This window comes from Thalassophryne amazonica, chromosome 7 (genome assembly GCF_902500255.1).
Source record: "Thalassophryne amazonica chromosome 7, fThaAma1.1, whole genome shotgun sequence".
Classification (NCBI taxonomy): domain Eukaryota; kingdom Metazoa; phylum Chordata; class Actinopteri; order Batrachoidiformes; family Batrachoididae; genus Thalassophryne; species Thalassophryne amazonica.
This window is the reverse complement of record NC_047109.1, coordinates 19,466,393-19,490,492: the sequence shown is the minus strand read 5'-3', so window position 1 is coordinate 19,490,492 and position 24,100 is coordinate 19,466,393. Positions and strand designations below refer to the sequence as shown.

Below are 24,100 nucleotides of genomic sequence, written 5' to 3'. Positions count from 1 at the left end.
ATTAAATTTGTTAGCTCTAAAAGCCATCATAATTATTTGTAGGAAAACGTTCTATTTTTATTTCTCAAAAAAATGTTTGGGCCTGAAAACAGGTTGGTCTTATTTTTCTACTAAGGTTTGAACTTTGAGAGTGTTTACACATGAGAGAAAAGTGAGAAAATGTTAATGTCTGTTTGAGAAAAGTGTATAAAGTGTGTAGGGGTTTTACAGCCTTAAAACGTCTATAATAATTGTAAAAAATAAAGCTGAATACTTCGCGGATTTCGCTTATTGCGGGCTATTTTTAAAACGTAACTCCCGCGATAAACGAGGGACCACTGTATATACTTTCATTTAGAGGCAAGCTTTACACATAACATGAACATTATATATACTCAACAAAAATATAAACGCAACACTTTTGGTTTTGCTCCCATTTTGTATGAGATGAACTCATAGATCTAAAACTTTTTCCACATACACAATATCACCATTTCCCTCAAATATTGTTCACAAACCAGTCTAAATCTGTGATAGTGAGCACTTCTCCTTTGCTGAGATAATCCATCCCACCTCACAGGTGTGCCATATCAAGATGCTGATTATACACCATGATTAGTGCACAGGTGTGCCTTAGACTGCCCACAATAAAAGGCCACTCTGAAAGGTGCAGTTTTATCACACAGCACAATGCCACAGATGTCGCAAGATTTGAGGGAACGTGCAATTGGCATGCTGACAGCAGGAATGTCAACCAGAGCTGTTGCTCGTGTATTGAATGTTCATTTCTCTACCATAAGCCGTCTCCAAAGGCGTTTCAGAGAATTTGGCAGTACATCCAACCAGCCTCACAACCACAGACCACGTGTAACCACACCAGCCCAGGACCTCCACATCCAGCATGTTCACCTCTAAGATTGTCTGAGACCAGCCACTCAGACAGCTGCTGAAACAATCGGTTTGCATAACCAAACAATTTCTGCACAAACTGTCAGAAACCGTCTCAGGGAAGCTCATCTGCATGGTCGTCGTCCTCATCGGGGCCTCGACCTGACTCCAGTTCGTCGTCGTAACCGACTTGAGTGGGCAAATGCTCACATTCACTGGCGTTTGGCACGTTGGAGAGGTGTTCTCTTCACGGATGAATCCTGGTTCACACTGTCCAGGGCAGATGGCAGACAGCGTGTGTGGTGTCGTGTGGGTGAGCGGTTTTCTGATGTCAATGTTGTGGATCGAGTGGCCCATGGTGGTGGTGGGGTTATGGTATGGGCAGGCGTCTGTTATGGACGAAGAACACAGGTGCATTTTATTGATGGCATTTTGAATGCACAGAGATACCGTGACGAGATCCTGAGGCCCATTGTTGTGTAAATGATTGCAAACATACTGAAAATTATGCAAACATTCTATGAAGGTTTGACTGACGTTTGCAAATGTTCACTTCCATGCAAACATTAGACAAGCATCACGAACATTATATGGACGTTCGCAAACTTGCTGAACAGTAAACAAACATTCTATGAAGGTTTGATTGATGTTCGCAAATGTTTGCTTCTGGGTCATGACTTTTGTTATCCATCCACTTTGTTCATGATATGGTACAAATACACACACACACACACACACACACATATATATATATATAAAATCACACACACACAAACATATAAGCTTGCTGATGATTCCACAAAAGTTGTATAAACTCTGAGTAAAGAATGATAATTTTTAGAATCGAGTATTTTCCCAGTGAGATATGAGTAAGTTAGTATAGAAGGGAAGAAAGTGTCAAATAAAAGAAAGAAAGAAATAGCTAATCATGGCAGGCATAGATTAGGAGGGATCAATCTTACATTATCCAAAGAACAAAAATAAGTAAATGAGAGAATCAGCTCAGTTATTACTTGAAATTGTTGATGTTCTAATACGTAAGCTGTCTATGTGCGGTCCGCATAAACTGTGAGTAATATACACATATCAGTGTTCATTATACATGAAAAAGACATTGGCTTTCCTAACAGGGTTTCTCACAAACGTTCCCACAACAATCTGTTCATGTTTCATATATATATATATATATATATATATATATATATATATATATATACTCAACAAAAATATAAACGCAACACTTTTGGTTTTGCTCCCATTTTGTACGAGATGAACTCAAAGATCTAAAACTTTTTCCACATACACAATATCACCATTTCCCTCAAATATTGTTCACAAACCAGTCTAAATCTGTGATAGTGAGCACTTCTCCTTTGCTGAGATAATCCATCCCACCTCACAGGTGTGCCATACCAAGATGCTGATTAGACACCATGATTAGCGCACAGGTGTGCCTTAGACTGTCCACAATAAAAGGCCACTCTGAAAGATGCAGTTTTGTTTTATTGGGGGGGATACCAGTCAGTATCTGGTGTGACCACCATTTGCCTCATGCAGTGCAACACATCTCCTTCGCATAGAGTTGATCAGGTTGTCAATTGTGGCCTGTGGAATGTTGGTCCACTCCTCTTCAATGGCTGTGCGAAGTTGCTGGATATTGGCAGGAACTGGTACATGCTGTCATATACCCAGGTCCAGAGCATCCCAAACATGCTCAATGGGTGACATGTCCGGTGAGTATGCCGGCCATGCAAGAACTGGGACATTTTCAGCTTCCAAGAATTGTGTACAGATCCTTGCAACATGGGGCCGTGCATTATCCTGCTGCAACATGAGGTGATGTTCTTGGATGTATGGCACAACAATGGGCCTCAGGATCTCATCACGGTATCTCTGTGCATTCAAAATGCCATCAATAAAATGCACCTGTGTTCTTCATCCATAACAGACGCCTGCCCATACCATAACCCCACCGCCACCATGGGCCACTCAATCCACAACATTGACATCAGAAAACCGCTCACCCACACAACACCACACACGCTGTCTGCCATCTGCCCTGGACACTGTGAACCGGGATTCATCCGTGAAGAGAACACCTCTCCAACGTGCCAAACGCCAGCGAATGTGAGCATTTGCCCACTCACGTCGGTTACGATGACGAACTGGAGTCAGGTCGAGACCCCAATGAGGACGACGAGCATGCAGATGAGCTTCCCTGAGACGGTTTCTGATGGTTTGTGCAGAAATTCTTTGGTTATGCAAACCGATTGTTTCAGCAGCTGTCCGAGTGGCTGGTCTCAGATGATCTTGGAGGTGAACATGCTGGATGTGGAGGTCCTGGGCTGGTGTGGTTACACGTGGTCTGCGGTTGTGAGGCTGGTTGGATGTACTGCCAAATTCTCTGAAACGCCTTTGGAGACGGCTTATGGTAGAGAAATGAACATTCAATACACGAGCAACAGCTCTGGTTGACATTCCTGCTGTCAGCATGCCAATTGCACGCTCCCTCAAATCTTGCGACATCTGTGGCATTGTGTTGTGTGATAAAACTGCACCTTTCAGAGTGGCCTTTTATTGTGGGCAGTCTAAGGCACACCTGTGCACTAATCATGGTGTCTAATCAGCATCTTGATATGGCACACCTGTGAGGTGGGATGGATTATCTCAGCAAAGGAGAAGTGCTCACTATCACAGATTTAGACTGGTTTGTGAACAATATTTGAGGGAAATGGTGATATTGTGTATGTGGAAAAAGTTTTAGATCTTTGAGTTCATCTCATACAAAATGGGAGCAAAACCAAAAGTGTTGCGTTTATATTTTTGTTGAGTATATATATATATATATATATATATATATATATATATATATATATATATATATATATATATATATATATATATATACGAGGTCTGTTAGAAAAGTATCGTACCTTTTTATTTTTTTCAAAAACTATATGGATTTGATTCATATGTTTTTACGTCAGCCAAGCTTGAACCTTCGTGCGCATGCGTGAGTTTTTCCACGCCTGTCGGTTGCGTCATTCGCCTGTGGGCAGGCTTTGAGTGAGCACTGGTCCACCCCTCTCGTCGCTGTTTCATTGCGAGGAAATGGCGGAATGATTTGGGCTTTTTTTCCATCAGAAACTGTTAGAGACAGGCAGCTGGAAACCATTCGAAAAATTTATCTGGCTTTTGGTGAAAATTTTACAGGTTTCACAGAGAATAAGGAGTGTTACTACAGCTTTAAGGACGGCCCACAATGGCGCACGGCACGCCGCGCTCCGAGCCGCCATCGAGAGGCAGAAACCACCACATCATTTCTAAACGGATGGCTGTGTGGAGCCGGGACCGTCGTGTGCAATTTCTCTGGTTATCACAAGAGCTGGACATCAGCCATTTTCCGGTAGATTTCACTTTTAACAAGAGATTTTGTCATGGAAAGCCGCGCGGAGGCTTTGCGCGTCACGACCGATTCGCTAATGAAGCGAGACAAGGGAACACCTCCGTTTCGGAGTGCCAGAGGACAAGCCCAGCTCTCCACAATTTCTCTTATACTCACTCGACTGGTAAGCACTGAAAGGCAAGATAGGCATGTCCCAACTTGTCAACTAAGTCAACTAATAGGCATGCAAGAATAAAAATCCTTAAAATGGCCAGAGGCGAAGAGGGTCCTGGGTGAAGAGTCTGAAGGGTAGAAGCATTTTCTGCAGTGAATTTGCAGGGAGAGATAGGGAGGATAGAGACAGCTATTTGTCCAACTCTTTACAAAAGGGACAAAATCTATATTCATATGCCACCAACTTCTGCGTTGTGTGAGAGGGTCTTCTCCAAAACTGGAGAGAAGAGGAACAGACTCAAGCCTAACACTGTTTTTTTTATTAAATAAAACCCTTTGAAGCCCCCAAATCCCCTTCATTTTATACAGCTATGGTCATAACAGTCCCTAGTTGCACAACCATTTCCCAGTTTATATCTCTATTACATAAAGTAGTTTTATGATGGCACAATCAAATTATAACAAGTATATTATCAATGTCTATAAATGAAAATATAGTAAAAAAAAATTTCAAGATGCACATGGAACCTTTATTATTAAACATACATAACAGTGCCTGACTGTTTCATTGTTCCATGCAAGTAATATGTTATAGATTAGGCAGAAGATGTCACCATATTGTTTGCATTCAAATGCTTCAAAACACTGAACTATTTCAATACAGTTGTTTTATATTGATTCAGTGGTTCAAAACACTTCAGTTTCTCTATCACTAATAATTAGCAAAAAAATGCATGAGCGACCAGGGATTATTATAGCATGCATTGATAGACTTACAATCATGAATACTTGCTAACCAGGACATTAAATAACGTGTGACGTCCTTTAAACACTAACTTAGAAAGAAGCAGAGCAACTCACCCGAATCTTAAACAATATCCAGTCACATGACTACCTGATACCTGCTTTTCTGTCAATGTTCCTGGCATCCAAATCACCAGTTTTGGCGCTTTCTAAGGTTTTTCCACAGATTTTGACTCATTTTGTTTGGCTTGGTGCGATTACAAAGCAAGGGTTTTTTGTTTGTTTTTTTCAGTTTGACCGCTTTACAGCAATTCATGCTCATTTACAGTAGCACTGTATAAGAATATGATTGTTGTAAATAGTTTTTTACGACATCTATCATGCACTTTCAAAACAGACTGATTTATATGTCACGCAAAACACTTTGGCAGAAATTTAGAAATGCATAAATTCACAAAAATGCATAATTCTCACATGCCTCACTAAAGATATGTTTCATCCTAATGCTCCCAGAATATTCTGGTAACGTTGCCACAAGTCACAGTCTAGTCACTGAAAGAAATTTGGAGTAAGAAAGAGAAAGAGACAGGAATTCATATATTTGACAAATTTCCCTCAACTATAAACATGACTTGTCAATATACGAGGTCTGTTAGAAATGTATCCGACCTTTTTATTTTTTGCAAAAACCATATGGATTTGAATCACATGTGATTGCATCAGCCAAGCTTGAACCTTCGTGCGCATGCGTGAATTTTTTCATGCCTGTCGGTTGCGTCATTCGCCTGTGAGCACGCTTTGTGGGAGGAGTGGTCCAGCCCCCTCGGCGGATTTTCATTGTCAGGAAAATGGCTGAGCGACTGCCGCTTTGCTGCATCAAAAGTTTTTCAGAAACTGTGAGAGACAGCCAGGTGGAAACCATTCGGAAAATTCAGATGGCTTTCGGTGAAGATCTTATGGGCATCACACAGATTAAGGAGCATTACAACCAGATTAAAGACGGCCCACAGTGGCTGAGGGCGCGCCGTGCTTTGAGCGGCCATCGACAGGCTCAAACAACCAGATCATTTCCAAAGTGAAGGTTGTGTCGATCCGGGACATCGTCTGACTACCAGAGAAATGGCAAGACGGAGACACGGAGGTGCTTTCATTCCGCGCCATTAGCGGCTCCGTGGCGAATTCCTCCGCTCCTGTTTTCATGACAAAATCTGGGTGTCTGCTGACCTCATTAGTGGAACTGCTCAACACTTAACCACTACACCATCACCTCTCCATGATGCTGCTTCCACAGGCCACATCATCACGTATAGATGTTGTGAAGGCGTTTTGACAACAAAAGGTTGACCTCCTCTAGAGTACAAGCACACATACATATATTAAAAATGTAAAAAAAGAAAAGAAGAAAAAAGGTCAGGAGGGTTGGCTCTGTCTATGTCACATGCTTTGTCACTCTGATAGGTATGCTTGCCTAATAGTGTTCAGGGGCAGTTTTGTCTCCTTCTGATGGTACCACCTCCTGGAAATCAAATGTGAATGAGAGGTACTACATGAAGTCTCAGCTTCAGAATTTGTCTGGCTATGCTACAGTAAAGTGGGACACAAGGGTAATAAAGAACGTACATGGCTCAGTTCGTTCTCCAGATAACAGGTATTGGTGCCATTGGTGACTTCAGCATACTCTTGAGGGTATGTTGAGTTCAGCCTCTCTATCCATTCAAAGATGTTGTCTATGGTGATGGAGTCTTCTGCCAGATTAAATGAATTCATCAACAGCAAGCGAATTCTGAAATGGAAAAAAAAGACTGATTTGAAGAACACCACATCGTGAGCATGTTTAAACTATTGAAATTACACAAATATGCCATCACAAATGTACAGAACAATACTTTCTTTTACCCCTCGCTGTGATTTGAATGGTGACAACACCCCCCCCCCCCCCCCCCCGGCTTTCTCTCACTCTGTTTCATTGCATACAGTACGAACCTAGGATATTTCATATTTGTGTGGTCAATTTCATTTTATTTGTTAATATACAACCATTCCTATATCCTCCTGACTACCAGGACATACATATTATATGTCCAGTGGTGGGCACAGTTCTGATAATCTGATAACCGATAATTATCAAAGGTAATGTTTTCATTATCGGATTATCTTTTTAGATAACTTTAAAAATCATTACCGGACTAATTATCTTGCAATAAATTTTTGTCTGATCATTTTTAGACCGATAACATGGTAAATGAAGCTAAACAGCTACAAACATTTATAAAATTTAAAATCAGCTGAGCACCTACCTGTTAAACATTTCGTAGCTTTTGTGTAGTTCTACCCTCTGCAAAACAGAGGAGAGCTGCTTCTATAAGAAACTGCTCTATCTTCTGCAGGCAAAGGAGATCTGGTTCTCCCATACCCCCATTCTTTTAACCCCATACTAACACAAGGGCAGTATCACCCAAGTCATCCAGAGGCATACATTTTTAACTTATGGTTCAACTTTTAACCAAACTAATTTCAGACAAGTTATTTAAATTAATGTCATGTATGAAGTTTTATAAAGTGAAAATATCAGATATATGTTTTAGTTTTAAAGCAATGCGCTAATTTTTAAGGTTTTAGTGCGGATATATGTTGTGCCCAGCAGTGCATTATGGGTAGGATAGGGTAATCTCAGTATGACATGAGAAATGCATTTGAAACACTCTGATCAGGCTCTACGGACAACAGCATTAAAATCTAGTGCCTAAAACTCTTGTGAATATATTCTCTGGGTTTATCAGACTCAGACTCACTTTTATTGTCACTCAACCCTTACAGGCAGAATGAAATGCAGTTTCTCCAGGTCTTGGTGTAGTTAACTGGGACAATTTTTTTTAACCTAACCTATTGTATAAACGTTTGCAATATAAACTTTTGCAATGTGCAATATGTGCACCCCTGTGGCCATAGAATATATATACAAGGCACAGGGTCGGCAGCAGCAGCAGCAGCAGCAGGGTTAGAGTATTAAGAAGGTGACAATGTGCATATAGTGCAATATTCACAGTTTGATGGTGGATGTTGAACTGTTCAACAGTCTGACAGCATTGTTATTGTTATTATGTCTGCGTTTATTCAATTCCACGCATCTTAATTGTAGCAGACACGGATTATCTGGAATTTTGTTTTGGCAAGTTTTCAAGGTCTCTACTACCATCTACTGGCCAGTGGTGTTCATGGCAGTATTGGCCCTGAAGCTGGGCCCTACGGAACCTGGGAGAGGTCACTTAAAGTGATTTTTTTTCTGGCCATGATAAATTGTGCGCACATTTTCCTTTAATTGACCCCACAAATTAATAAAACATGCTCTCAAATTAATAAAACGTGTGCACGTTTTCCTGGCCGTGATAATTGTGCACATGTTTTCCTTTAATTGAGCCCTTGAATTAATAAAACATGTGCACGTTTTCCTTTCCTGTTCAAAATGAACTTCATAATATGACCTAAATTGTCATCCTCACGACGGGGAGACGCTTCGCCCTCAGCATCCTTTTTAATGTGCTTAATTTAATGTCCATAATCCCTTACGTGCCAGAGAGTCGCTGCAGTCAAAACAACATAGAGAATCCACATGATGACAACTGTAAATGAATATTACACTACAAAAATGTATTTTTTATGCTTTTCATCACATTAATAAGAGACTGCATGCATAATATCCTGAAAACTTGCTAAAACAATTATAACAAATAATCCGTGTCTGCTACGTTTAATCTGCATGGAATTTAATGAACGCAAACTGAATTTCAGACATACGAGGGCTGTCAATAAAGTAACGGTCCTTTTTATTTTTTTCAAAAACTATATGGATTTCATTCATATGTTTTTACGTCAGACATGCTTGAACCCTCGTGTGCATGCATGAGTTTTTCCACGCCTGTCGGTGACGTCATTCGCCTGTGAGCACTCCTTGTGGGAGGAGTCGTCCAGCCCCTTGTCGGAATTCCTTTGTCTGAGAAGTTGCTGAGAGACTGGCGCGTTGTTTGATCAAAATTTTTTCTAAACCTGTGAGACACATCGAAGTGGACACGGTTCGAAAAATTAAGCTGGTTTTCAGTGAAAATTTTAACGGCTGATGAGAGATTTTGAGGTGATTCTGTCGCTTTAAGGACTTTTCATGGTGCGAGACGTCGCGCAGCGCTCTCAGGCGGCGTCATCAGCCTGTTCAAGCTGAAAACCTCCACATTTCAGGCTCTATTGATCCAGGACGTCGTGAGAGAACAGAGAAGTTTCAGAAGAAGTCGGTTTCAGCATTTTATCCGGATATTCCACTGTTAAAGGAGATTTTTTTAATGAAAGACGTGCGGACGGATCCACGCGTCGGGACGCAGCCGACGCAGGTGCGGCGGCACAGGAAAAACACCTCCTTGTTGATAACCATTTGTAAAATCCAGGCGGCTTTTGATGGCTTTCAGTGGAGTGAGTATATGAGAAATTGTTTAACAGGCAGGACATGTTCCAACTTGTCCTTAAGGCTTTCAACAGAGGTGTTTTTCCTGTGGCGGAGTGTTGCGGCGGCTGCGTCCCGACGCGCGGACCCGTCCGCACGTCTTTCATTAAAAAAATCTCCTTTAACAGTGGAATATCCGGATAAAATGCTGAAACCGACTTCTTCTGAAACTTCTCTGTTCTCTCACGACGTCCTGGATCAATAGAGCCTGAAATGTGGAGGTTTTCAGCTTGAACAGGCTGATGACGTTGCCTGAGAGCGCTGCGCGACGTCTCGCACCCTGAAAAGTCCTTAAAGCGACAGTCTCACCTCAAAATCTCTCATCAGCCGCTAAAATTTTCACTGAAAACCAGCTTAATTTTTCGAACCGTGTCCACTTCGATGTGTCTCACAGGTTTAGAAAAATTTTTAATCAAACAACGCGCCAGTCTCTCAGCAACTTCTCAGACAAAGGAATTCTGACGAGGGGCTGGACGACTCCTCCCACAAGGAGTGCTCACAGGCGAATGATGTCACCGACAGGCGTGGAAAAACTCACGCATGCGCACGAGGGTTCAAGCATGTCTGACGTAAAAACATATGAATGAAATCCATATAGTTTTTGAAAAAAATAAAAAGGGCCGTTACTTTATTGACAGCCCTCGTATTATATATATTAGTCTCAAACAAAGAGGACAAACAGTGTTGTAAAGAACAATAATCAAAACGTTAAAGAGCAAACTTCACTTTCCCCCAGAATGACATGATCAGGAAGCGAGCGTAGCTCACAGCAGCTCCCATTGAAAATAACGGAGAGACAGCCTGTGATTCTCGCATGTTTACATAAAATAAATGCAATAACAACGTCTATAATCCCAGAGAATATATTCATAAGAGTTTTAGGCACAATATAAAAATAGTTTTATGTTGCGATATTAATGGTGTTGTCTGTGTGCAGCGGCTCAAGTGCAGCACGATCAGAGCATCTCAATGCAGTTCTCAATGTTACTGAGATCTCGCAGCATGGCGACTGGACTCTGAAAAATGATGCCCACATCTTCCACCATTCAGAAGATTCAGGCAGCTTTTCAGTCATGTGACTATCCGAGAAATTGTGGAAGAGGTGGGCATGTCACAGCATGTCCTGTGAGACTTCAACACGGAGTTGCTTTTGCTCCACTGTCAGCAGCTTCGTGCCGAAGCCTTCGCCACTCTTTTCATGGCCAAATCTTCTGTCACAGTGGAATGTGCCGAAAAAGTGCTGATGTCCACCTCTTCTGCAATTTCTTGCAGCATTGTCCTTAAGACCATAATCAGTGTCCTTAGCTACATTAGGAGTATTGGAATACTATGTCATGCAGTGCCGATGTGGATGCTGGAACCAGGATTTAGCAACTCTTAGCTGATAAGTGTTTTAAAGACAGCAGAATTCGGACCTGGATTTAAAACTGTGTTCACAGACAAGACAATAATTGATATTGTCTCAGTCCACCCAACTGTAAAAAAAATGGGTACTGGCCTTGATTTGGGAAGTAAATGAGCGGCATCATTAGAAAGCACTTTTGTTGTGGTCTGTCCCATGTCCTTGTCTTATGTCTGTTCTGGTAGTTATTATTGTGGTTTGAGGATTTTTTATTTCTCTGCAAATGTCTTGAATTTGGAATTTATTTATGATCTTGTTAAAGCCTTAAGGACAAGTTGGAACATGTCCTGCCTGTTAAACAATTTCTCATATACTCACTCCACTGAAAGCCATCAAAAGCCGCCTGGATTTTACAAATGGTTATCAACAAGGAGGTGTTTTTCCTGTGCCGCCGCACCGCGTCGGCTGCGTCCCGACGCGCGGATCCGTCCGCACGTCTTTCATTAAAAAAATCTCCTTTAACAGTGGAATATCCGGATAACATGCTGAAACCGACTTCTTCTGAAACTTCTCTGTTCTCTCACGACGTCCTGGATCAATAGAGCCTGAAATGTGGAGGTTTTCAGCTTGAACAGGCTGATGACGCCGCCTGAGAGCGCTGCGCGATGTCTCGCACCGTGAAAAGTCCTTAAAGCGACAGAATCACCTCAAAATCTCTCATCAGCCGTTAAAATTTTCACTGAAAACCAGCTTAATTTTTCGAACCGTGTCCACTTCGATGTGTCTCACAGGTTTAGAAAAAAGTTTGATCAAACAACGCGCCAGTCTCTCAGCAACTTCTCAGACAAAGGAATTCCGACAAGGGGCTGGACGACTCCTCCCACAAGGAGTGCTCACAGGCGAATGACGTCACCGACAGGCGTGGAAAAACTCACGCATGCGCACGAGGGTTCAAGCATGTCTGACGTAAAAACATATGAATGAAATCCATATAGTTTTTGAAAAAAATAAAAAGGACCGTTACTTTATTGACAGCCCTCGTATTATATATATTAGTCTCAAACAAAGAGGACAAACAGTGTTGTAAAGAACAATAATCAAAACGTTAAAGAGCAAACTTCACTTTCCCCCAGAATGACATGATCAGGAAGCGAGCGTAGCTCACAGCAGCTCCCATTGAAAATAACGGAGAGACAGTCTGTGATTCTCGCATGTTTACATAAAATAAATGCAATAACAACGTCTATAATCCCAGAGAATATATTCATAAGAGTTTTAGGCACAATATAAAAATAGTTTTATGTTGCGATATTAATGGTGTTGTCTGTGTGCAGCGGCTCAAGTGCAGCACGATCAGAGCATCTCAATGCAGTTCTCAATGTTACTGAGATCTCGCAGCACGGCGACTGGACTCTGATAAATGATGCCCACATCTTCCACCATTCAGAAGATTCAGGCGGCTTTTCAGTCATGTGACTATCCGAGAAATTGTGGAAGAGGTGGGCATGTCACAGCATGTCCTGTGAGACTTCAACACGGAGTTGCTTTTGCTCCACTGTCAGCAGCTTTGTGCCGAAGCCTTCGCCACTCTTTTCATGGCCAAATCTTCTGTCACAGTGGAATGTGCCGAAAAAGTGCTGATGTCCACCTCTTCTGCAATTTCTTGGATAGTCACACGACGGTCCCGCATCACCACAGCGTTCACTTTGGAAATGATCTGGTCATTTCAGCGTGTTGATGGCCGACCAGAGTGTGGCTCGCTCTCCACCGTTGTGCGGATGTCTTTAAACTGGTTGTACAGCTCCTTAATCTGTGTGATGCCCATAGGATCGTCACCGAAAGCCGTCTGAATCTTCCGAATGGTTTCCACCTGGGTGTCGCCCAGTTTCTGGCAAAATTTGATGCAGTAGCGCTGCTGCAGTCATTCCGCCATTTTCCTTGCAATGAAAATCCGACGAGAGCACAACACATGTCCTGACACAAAGGCTGCTTGCCAGCAAATGACGCAATCGACAGGCGTGAAAAAAATTCACGCATGCGCACAAAGGTTCAAGGTTGGCTCATGCAAGCACACGTGATTCAAATCCATCAGGTTTTTGCAAAAAATAAAAACGTCGGATACTTTTCTAACAGATCTCGTATATAAAACGTTGGGACAGTAAAGCATTTACCACCTTGTAATGTTTCCATTCCTTCTCACAAAATGTAAGATGTTTTTGCATTGAGAATACCAAGCGATGAAGCATCTTTGAGGACTGGGCTTACACCTGCTCTGAGTGTAGTCAGGTGTGATGTAGGGTTGAAGGAATGCGGTGCTTTGATTCCTGTGTCAGGAATTAAAGCATTCACTGATTTCTCTATTCTGAGACACCTCTTGAGGGAAGCTACATGTTTATGGGCATAATTCACAAACTGAGCACTTCTATAGATTCTACAGTTCTCTGTGAGTCTCCAGCATTGTCCTTAAGACCATAATCAGTGTCCTTAGCTACATTAGGAGTATTGGAATACTATGTCATGCAGTGCCGATGTGGATGCTGGAACCAGGATTTAGCAACTCTTAGCTGATAAGTGTTTTAAAGACAGCAGAATTCGGACCTGGATTTAAAACTGTGTTCACAGACAAGACAATAATTGATATTGTCTCAGTCCACCCAACTGTAAAAAAAATGGGTACTGGCCTTGATTTGGGAAGTAAATGAGCGGCATCATTAGAAAGCACTTTTGTTGTGGTCTGTCCCATGTCCTTGTCTTATGTCTGTTCTGGTAGTTATTATTGTGGTTTGAGGATTTTTATTTCTCTGCAAATGTCTTGAATTTGGAATTTATTTATGATCTTGTTAAGATGCTCCTCACCCCGAGTTCTTTGGGGTTTGATATGTTACTCTGTCAGTCAGTCCCTGTGTGTTTTTTGGCATGGTCCTGTCTCTGTGTTCCTTATGGCTGTTTCTCATCCCAATCACCTTACCTGTCATTTGTCATCTTGCTACCTGTCACTATTTAAGTTTGTCACTGTTCTGCTTTAGTTTGCCGGAGTATTTGGGCTTGTTTGGTCTTGTTCTCTATGTTAACCCTGTGATTTATCATCTTTCTTTTCTTTATATGTGCTGCTGCCCACTCTCCTCCCTAGTTCTTGATCACTGGGAATGTTCCCCAGTTTTGGGCTCACCATGTGTCATGTTTTAGACTCACCCTTTGTCATGGTAAAATAAATAATTTACTGTGTGGTCACTGTCTAGATTATTGGGTTTCATTAATCAGAAATCAGAAATCAAAAGCTTTTTTTTTTTTAAATATATCTTTAAGTTTCTGCTTTGTACTTGTGTATTTTATGTGTGCAAGTCCTGGGCGTAGTGTTATTCTGCATCCAGGGTCTATAGGTGGTCTTCCACCTGACAGGTAACCCTTTTTGGAGGTTGGTAGCAGGATTCACACTTCAACCACCATGAGACACTTCACAAAGCATGCTACCAAAAAACAAAATCTTTTCTTTCCACACTCTATGAGAGTAACTAACTCTGCTGTTATCTCCCATTGGACGGTAGCATGAATTAAGAAGGGGATGGGAAGAAAGCAGTTTGGAGCCTCGTTTATGGAAACAACAAAACTACACAGTAGAAGAAAAGACTAGTCTTTGCAGGTTGGTGACTGGTGCAGTGCTAAGGGATTGTCCACAGCTCAATGGTGCTCAAATCAATCATGAGATGGCTGATGAGGGTGGGAGCTTGGAGCATCCTATCTGCAATTAAATTTTGTACCTTGGTATGTGTCAGGAGCATTTCTATACTTTTCCATTTTCCACCCAATATTTATCATTACACCGATATATCAAAGGTCTGATTTGTGCAGCATAGAAGTATTCCTGGACACTTGGCAAGCCAATTCTCCTTTGTCTTTAGGAAGCTGCAGAGTTTTATACCTAATTCTAGCTTTCTTTCCTCCCCATATGAACCTTGATATACACTTATCCCATTCCACAAACTGCTTTTGTGGGATTGTTACTGGCAGGGACTGAAACAAGTATAAAAGTCTTGGGAGAATATTTATCTGGACTGTTTCTATTCTTGAGTGAAATCCAGGACGATAGCAGACCATCTCTCCAGGTCTCTCTTAATTTCTTGATTTATTTTTGTATAATTTGCCTCATATATCTTATCTAATCCTTTTGTCATATTTCCTCCCAAATATTTTAGGATTTCACGTTCCACTTGAGCTTGTAAGTGCTTTATTTCTTGGGATGGGTGTAATTCATTGGCAGAATCTGTGTTTTTGTGATATTTATCTTGTATCCTGAGTATTTTCCATAAGTTTCTAATAGCTTTATTTTTTGGGAAGCTTTCATTGGGCTGTTTTAAGAATATAAGTATATCATCCGCAAATAATCCTACCTTATGTTTCTCGTCTCTTATTTTCACCCCTTTAATTTCTTCCTCCTGCCTAATCAGCTGGGCCAAAGGCTCGATAAACAGTGCAAAGAGACCTGGGGAAAGGCCACAGCCTTGCTGTAGGTTCTTGGTATATTGCTCTAATGCAGTCCACATATTTTTCATGGAACCCAAATTTCCTCAGTATTTTGTAAAGAAACAGCCAGTTCACACTGTCAAAAGCCTTTTCAGCATCAATGCTTACTAAAATTGCACTTTCTTGGTTCGTTTGTATATTTTCTATAACATGTAATGTCCTTCTGATGTTGTCCTGTGCCTGTCTTTCTTTAATAAAGCCAGTTTGGTCTTCATCAATTAAGTCTAGGAGAAATGTTTCCAATCTTTTTGCAATAACTGAGGTGTAAAGTTTATAGCCAACATTTAAAAGTGATATGGCTCTTTTATGGTGATATTGCTGGTAAATCCACCAATTAGCTAAACTGCAGGATTGTCTTACAGACATAAAGACATGGATGACCTCTAATTTCCTGCTTTTAAACTCAGATAAAACTGAAGTTATTGTACTTGGCCCCACAAATCTTAGAAACATGGTGTCTAACCAGATCCTTACTCTGGATGGCATTACCCTGAGCTCTAGTAATACTGTGAGAAATCTTGGAGTCATTTTTGATCAGGATATGTCATTTAATGCGCATATTAAACAAATATGTAGGACTGCTTTTTTGCATTTGCGCAATATCTCTAAAATCAGAAAGGTCTTGTCTCAGAGTGATGCTGAAAAACTAATTCATGCATTTATTTCCTCTAGGCTGGACTATTGTAATTCATTATTATCAGGTTGTCCCTAAAGTTCCCTGAAAAGCCTTCAGTTAATTCAAAATACTGCAGCTAGAGTACTGACAGGGACTAGAAGGAGAGAGCATATTTCACCCATATTGGCCTCTCTTCATTGGCTTCCTGTTAATTCTAGAATAGAATTTAAAATTCTTCTTCTTAGTTATAAGGTTTTGAATAATCAGGTCCCATCTTATCTTAGGGACCTCATAGTACCATATCACCCCAATAGAGCGCTTCGCTCTCAGACTGCAGGCTTACTTGTAGTTCCTAGGGTTTGTAAGAGTAGAATGGGAGGCAGAGCCTTCAGCTTTCGGGCTCCTATCCTGTGGAAACAGCTCCCAATTCAGATCAGGGAGACAGACACCCTCTCTACTTTTAAGATTAGTCTTAAAACTTTCCTTTTTGCTAAAGCTTATAGTTAGGGCTGGATCAGGTGACCCTGAACCATCCCTTAGTTATGCTGCTATAGACTTAGACTGCTGGGGGGTTCCCATGATGCACTGAGTGTTTCTTTCTCTTTTTGCTCTGTATGCACCACTCTGCATTTAATCATTAGTGACTGATCTCTGCTCCCCTCCACAGCATGTCTTTTTCCTGGTTCTCTCCCTCAGCCCCAACCAGTCCCAGCAGAAGACTGCCCCTCCCTGAGCCTGGTTCTGCTGGAGGTTTCTTCCTGTTAAAAGGGAGTTTTCCTTCCCACTGTCGCCAAGTGCTTGCTTACAGGGGGTCGTTTTGACCGTTGGGATTTTTCCGTAATTATTGTATGGCCTTGCCTTACAATATAAAGCGCCTTGGGGCAAATGTTTGTTGTGATTTGGCGCTATATAAATAAAATTGATTTGATTTGATTTGGGCCTGTAGTTATGGCAATGCTCTCTATCTTTACCTTCCTTCGAGATTATGGAGATAATGGCTTCTTTCCATGAGGGAGGGATCTTACATGTTGTAAGACTACAGTTGAAAGAATCTTGCAGTAGTGGAATTAACTATTCCTTAAATGTTTTATAGAAGGAAACCCCCACTCTGTCAGCTCCCAGTGATTTGCCTGATTTTGCTCAGCTGATTGCTTTTGTTAAACTCTTCCACTGAGGTCTTAGAGGTCAGTGTAGCATTCTGCTTTGTACCTATTGCTGGTAAATCCAGATTTTCAAGAAACTCCACCATATACTCTTCTCCTACAAGAGTTGGTTGTGAGTATAACTGACTGTAATAATCCTCAAATACCTTTTCTATTTTTTTCTTGTTCATAAAGAATTTTATTAGTTATACGAGGGCTGTCCGTAAAGTATAGGTCCTTTTTATTTTTTTCAAAAACTATATGGATTTCATTCATATGTTTTTACGTCAGACATGCTTGAACCCTTGTGCGCATGCGTGAGTTTTTCCACGCCTGTCGGTGACGTCATTCGCCTGTGAGCACTCCTTGTGGGAGGAGTCGTCCAGCCCCTCGTCGGAATTCCTTTGTCTGAGAAGTTGCTGAGAGACTGGCGCTTTGTTTGATCAAACTTTTTTCTAAACCTGTGAGACACATCGAAGTGGACATGGTTCAAAAAATTAAGCTGGTTTTCAGTGAAAATTTTAACAGCTGATGAGAGATTTTGAGGTGATTCTGTCGCTTTAAGGACTTTTCACGGTGCGAGACATCGCTCAGCGCTCTCAGGCAGCGTCATCAGCCTGTTTCAAGCTTAAAACCTCCACATTTTCAGGCTCTATTAATCCAGGACGTCGTGAGAGAACAGAGAAGAATTCGGTTTCAGCATTTTATCCGGATATTCCACTGTTAAAGGATATTTTTTTAATGAAAGACGTGCGGACGGGTCCGCGCGTCGGGACGCAGCCGACGCGGCGCGGCGGCACAGGAAAAACACCTCCGTGTTGATAACCATTTGTTAAAATCCAGTTGGCTTTTGATGGCTTTCAGTGGAGTGAGTATATGAGAAATTGTTTATCAGCTGGAGATGTTCCAACTTGTCCTCAAGGCTTCCAGCAGAGGTGTTTTTCCTGTGGTGGAGCGTTGCGGCGGCTGCGAGCCGACGCTGCAATCCGCCCGCACGTCTTTCATTAAAAAAATCTCCTTTAACAGTGGAATATCCGGATAAAATGCTGAAACCGACTTCTTCTGAAACTTCCCTGTTCTCTCACGACGTCCTGGATCAACAGAGCCTGAAATGTGGAGGTTTTAAGCTTGAAACAGGCTGATGACGCCGCCTGAGAGCGCTGCGCGACGTCTCGCACCGTGAAAAGTCCTTAAAGCGACAGAATCACCTCAAAATCTCTCATCAGCTGTTAAAATTTTCACTGAAGACCAGCTTAATTTTTCGAACCATGTCCACTTCGATGTGTCTCACAGGTTTAGAAAAAATTTTGATCAAACAAAGCGCCAGTCTCTCAGCAACTTCTCAGACAAAGGAATTCTGACGAGGGGCTGGACGACTCCTCCCACAAGGAGTGCTCACAGGCGAATGACGTCACCGACAGGCGTGGAAAAACTCACGCATGCGCACGAGGGTTCAAGCATGTCTGACGTAAAAACATATGAATGAAATCCATATAGTTTTTGAAAAAAATAAAAAGGACCTATACTTTACGGACAGACCTTGTACATGTTAGTCAATTCTTGTTGTTTGCTTAGGCGTCTTACCATAGATTTAGTGGCCTTAGATCCTCCCTCATAGTAAGTCTGTTTGATGAACCTTGATTTCTTCTCCACCTCTTCCAACAAGATATCATCTATTTTTTCCTTATTTCTTTCATCTGGTTATGTTGTGTGGGCCGCTGAAGAGGAGGTACTGCTGGCCCACCACCACCAGAGGGCGCCCTGCCTGGAGTGCGGGCTCCAGGCACCAGAGGGCGTCGCCACCTGAGATGAGCAGCCAGGGTGACAGCTGTCACCCATTATTGGACACAGCTGTTTCTACTCGGCACCAAGGTATATCAGGAGGACGGCGTCTCCACCTCAATGCCGAGATATCGCCTAAGACTGAGGTAGTATCTCTGCATTCTTATTCTGATTAACCAGCTAATCATTTGTTAAACCTTTTCAGGATTGTTGACTGCTAAAAGCTATATTGCTTGGATAAGTACTCACCTTCCTGTTGTGCATTGACAAGAGGTGGAGGCGGCTTCTCCCCTCTTCGTTACTGGGTGCTGTCGCATCACACCTGTGTGTTGTTGCTCTCTCCTGCCAGCAGTACCGGATCCGACGAGCGGAGGCAGTGGCCACCTGGGAATTCGGGACTTGGCGGTTCCAGTATTTCCAGGGTTCGGTGGCAGAGGAGATCGGGGTGGTTCCGGTTCGACTGAGACGGGCGTCTCCTACCTTCGAGCCTGCCCACACGACACCAGCAAAGTCGACCCCAAATTGTGATTGTTGTACTTATTGTGCTTGTTTCACAATAGTAAACCTTGTTATTTATCTTCCTCCATTGTCCGTTCATTGCGCCCCCTGTTGTGGGTCCGTGTTCCTACACTTTCACAACAGGTTAATTGTTTCTGAATCTTTTGATTGTTTATGTTGTTTTTCCAACTCTTAATTTTTCAATTTGTTCCTATCCATTTCCATTCTGGTTCTTTTTACATACACTGTATGTGAAATCAACCTCCCTCAAATTACTGGTTTCAGGGCATCCCATAGAATAGGTTGATCTACTATCCCATTATCATTTTCTATATCTAATAATTTCTCCTTTTAATTCCCGACTAGGCCCTTGTTGTTCAGTATACCTTCATTAAGCCTCCATATCGCATTCTTTCTCTTATTATTCATATTAATTTTTAGATAGGCCGCATTATGATCTGAGATGTCAGCTACTCCTGTCCTGCACTCCCTCTCTCTGAACATCTCTCTTAGCCAGTAAAAATTAATCAATTCTGGAGTACACGTCATGTGGAGTAGTGGGTATTGTCCCGATCAAGTGGGTGGAGTTCTCGCCATACATCAAGAAGATCCATTTCTGACATCATTGTATTCATGTACTTATTAATTTGTTGTTTACTTCCTTTAGTATTTGTTTTGTTCTGCCTATAGTAAAGTACTACATTGAAGTCCCCACCACACACCAATATACCTTCTGCTTCCACATTTATATAGGGGCATATATATTGAGCAAGGTAACAAGCTGGTTTTCTAATTTCCCATTTATCATAATATACCTCCACTCCTTATCAACTACTTCTTTTTTCAGTTCGAACTTCACTGTGTTAGAAATTAGTATTGCCACACCCCTGCTATGATTTTTTCCAAAGGAACTAAACAATAAGTTCCTATAACCTAACTTTTTGAACTTTGCATGTTCCTCTGCAAACGATGGGTCTCTTGCAAGAAAATAACCCGCATCTTCTCTCTTCTAAACGTTGGTAAAGCTTTATCTTTTTTTTAATTTTGTTTAATCCATTAATGTTTAGTGACACCACCATAATGTCATTATGTTGCATTGTTAATGTCTGCTAAAATGTTAGTAGCTCCTTGACTACAGTATTTCCCACCAGTACTTTTCTATAAACAAAATATGAACAAACAAACAAAAAGACACTGAACTTCTCACCCAATGTGGTCATTTCAAATTGTTTTGGAAATCATGGACATTGTGTTCTCTGGACAAAAGAGGAAAAAGATCATCCAGATTGTTATCAGCGCTAAGTTCAAAAGCCAGCATCTGTGATAGTATGGGGCTGTGTTAGTGCCCATGGTATGGGCAACTTACACATCTGTGATGGCATCAACAATGCTGAAAGGTACATCCAGGTTTTGGAGCAACACATGCTGCCATCCAAGCAACGTCTTTTTCAGGGACGTCCCTACTTATTTCAGCAAGACAATGCCAAGCCACATTCTGCATGTTTTACAACAGCGTGGCTTCGTAGTAAAAGACTGGCCTGTCTGCAGTACAGACCTGTCGCCCATTGAAAATGTGTGGCGCATTATAAAGTGCAAAATACGACAATGGAGACCCCGAACTGTTGAACAACTGAAGTTGTACATCAAGCAAGAGTGGGAAAGAATTCTACCTACAAAGCTTCAACAATTAGTGTCCTCAGTTCCCAAACGCTTATTGGGCCTCATGTATCAACATTGCGTACGGCGATATTTGAGCGTATATGGGGTGTACGCCAAAATGGCTGTGCTACTTGGCATTTATCAATGTGGTCGTTGGCGTACGCTGCGCTGAAAATATACACCAGGTCGAGAGGTGGCGTAAATTATACGCCAAAATGAACCAGCACTGGAATCCACATAAAAATGAAAATGATCAACATGATAAACAGTGCCATTATACAAATCAATGCATATGTTACATAAATAACACTTTCTTGATTACACTACATAATAATTAATACAAATCCCACTTTTGCGGGATTGTTGGTCTATCGAGCATGATCCGTGGCCACAGCGCTGACCGCAAAGAAAGCGCTGCTCGCCTTTTTGTCTGGAGCCAGAGCAGCGCTGAGCTTAACTTTATGTGGTGTGATCGTTTTAGACAATGAAATTGATAATTACAACTGTAGTGTTGTCATTCCCTTCGCCCGTGCTGCAATCAGGTTTTGTCTTCTCCATTCGTTTGTTACAATAAAATAAATAAAGAAATAAATTTTAAAAATAAAGAAATCTGAAAAATTAGGCGTGTCTTATTAATTGAGCTAGCAAATATCCACATGTCAAGAATTATTGACATGCGAAAAGAGAATACAGTGGTCCCTCGCTATAACGCGGTTCACCTTTCGCGGCCTCGCAGTTTCGCTGATTTTTTTAGTCCAATTTTGCATGCCTTTGTTTTTACAGTGCATTGTGTTCTGCGTGTCTGTTTATAAGAATCTTCTCGCCCAGAAGAAAAAAGAGCGCTAACAACTACCCATAACTGTGTTTTTCACTTGGAAAAAGACACCTGCAGCGAGGTTTGACTCAGTGTAAAAAGCCGCGGCGTCAGGACGCAGAAGCGCGATCAGAGGAACTGTGAAAACTGTGAACTGTGAAATACTGGTCAGTCTATTAATAATTTCTTATGTGTCCAACCTCGTAGGTTGATTGTTAAAATTAAATTTGTTAGTTCTAAAAGCCATCATAATTATTTATAGGAAAAGGTTCTATTTTTATTTCTCAAACAAATGTTTGGGCCTGAAAACAGTTTGGTCTTATTTTTCTACTGAGGTTTGAACTTTGAGAGTGTTTACACACAAGAGAAAAGTGAGAAAATGTTCATGCCTGATTGAGAAAGTGTATAAAGTGTGTAGTGAGGGGTTTTACAGCTTTAAAACTATAATAATTATAAAAATAACGCTGACTACGTCTCAGATTTTGCGTATTACGGGCTATTTTTAGAACGTAACTCCCACGATAAATGAGGGACCACTGTAACACTTTTTTGATTATACTACTACAAAACAATTAATATGACGGCCGCTTTTGACGCTCTATTGGCACGCGTCGTGATTGGTGGAGTTCTTTTTCTTTGCCGTCTTCCTGGCTTCCATGTCGTAAAATGAGGGTGTGTCTGAAGCGGAGTCTGAATATTTATCAATCAATCAATCAATCAATTTTTTTATATAGCGCCAAATCACAACAAACAGTTGCCCCAAGGCACTTTATATTGTAAGGCAAGGCCATACAATAATTATGTAAAACCCCAACGGTCAAAACGACCCCCTGTGAGCAAGCACTTGGCTACAGTGGGAAGGAAAAACTCCCTTTTAACAGGAAGAAACCTCCAGCAGAACCAGGCTCAGGGAGGGGCAGTCATCTGCTGGGACTGGTTGGGGCTGAGGGAGAGAACCAGGAAAAAGACATGCTGTGGAGGGGAGCAGAGATCGATCACTAATGATTAAATGCAGAGTGGTGCATACAGAGCAAAAAGAGAAAGAAACAATGCATCATGGGAACCCCCCAGCAGTCTACGTCTATAGCAGCATAACTAAGGGATGGTTCAGGGTCACCTGATCCAGCCCTAACTATAAGCTTTAGCAAAGGAAAGTTTTAAGCCTAATCTTAAAAGTAGAGAGGGTGTCTGTCTCCCTGATCCAAATTGGGAGCTGGTTCCACAGGAGAGGAGCCTGAAAGCTGAAGGCTCTGCCTCCCATTCTACTCTTACAAACCCTAGGAACTACAAGTAAGCCTGCAGTCTGAGAGCGAAGCGCTCTATTGGAGTGATATGGTACTACGAGGTCCCTAAGATAAGATGGGACCTGAGTAAGAAGAAGAATTTTAAATTCTATTCTAGAATTAACAGGAAGCCAATGAAGAGAGGCCAATATGGGTGAGATATGCTCTCTCCTTCTAGTCCCCGTCAGTACTCTAGCTGCAGCATTTTGAATTAACTGAAGGCTTTTTAGGGAACTTTTAGGACAACCTGATAATAATGAATTACAATAGTCCAGCCTAGAGGAAATAAATGCATGAATTAGTTTTTCAGCATCACTCTGAGACAAGACCTTTCTGATTTTAGAGATATTGCGTAAATGCAAAAAAGCAGTCCTACATATTTGTTTAATATGCGCTTTGAATGACATATCCTGATCAAAAATGACTCCAAGATTTCTCACAGTATTACTAGAGCTCAGGGTAATGCCATCCAGAGTAAGGATCTGGTTAGACACCATGTTTCTAAGATTTGTGGGGCCAAGTACAATAACTTCAGTTTTATCTGAGTTTAAAAGCAGGAAATTAGAGGTCATCCATGTCTTTATGTCTGTAAGACAATCCTGCAGTTTAGCTAATTGGTGTGTGTCCTCTGGCTTCATGGATAGATAAAGCTGGGTATCATCTGCGTAACAATGAAAATTTAAGCAATACCGTCTAATAATACTGCCTAAGGGAAGCATATATAAAGTGAATAAAATTGGTCCTAGCACAGAACCTTGTGGAACTCCATAATTAACTTTAGTCT

General features: G+C 41.5%; 1 protein-coding gene across 1 annotated transcript in view; it reads right to left on the bottom strand.

Annotated features, from left to right (window-relative positions):
- LOC117513692 (sodium- and chloride-dependent transporter XTRP3A-like) overlaps positions 1 to 24,100 on the bottom strand; it is a 259,989-nt gene that overhangs the window by 78,231 nt on the left and 157,658 nt on the right. The window contains exon 9 of the mRNA XM_034173933.1: positions 6,791 to 6,953. Within this exon, the coding sequence (XP_034029824.1) occupies positions 6,791 to 6,953 (163 nt within the window). The remainder of the gene's footprint in view (positions 1 to 6,790; positions 6,954 to 24,100) is intronic.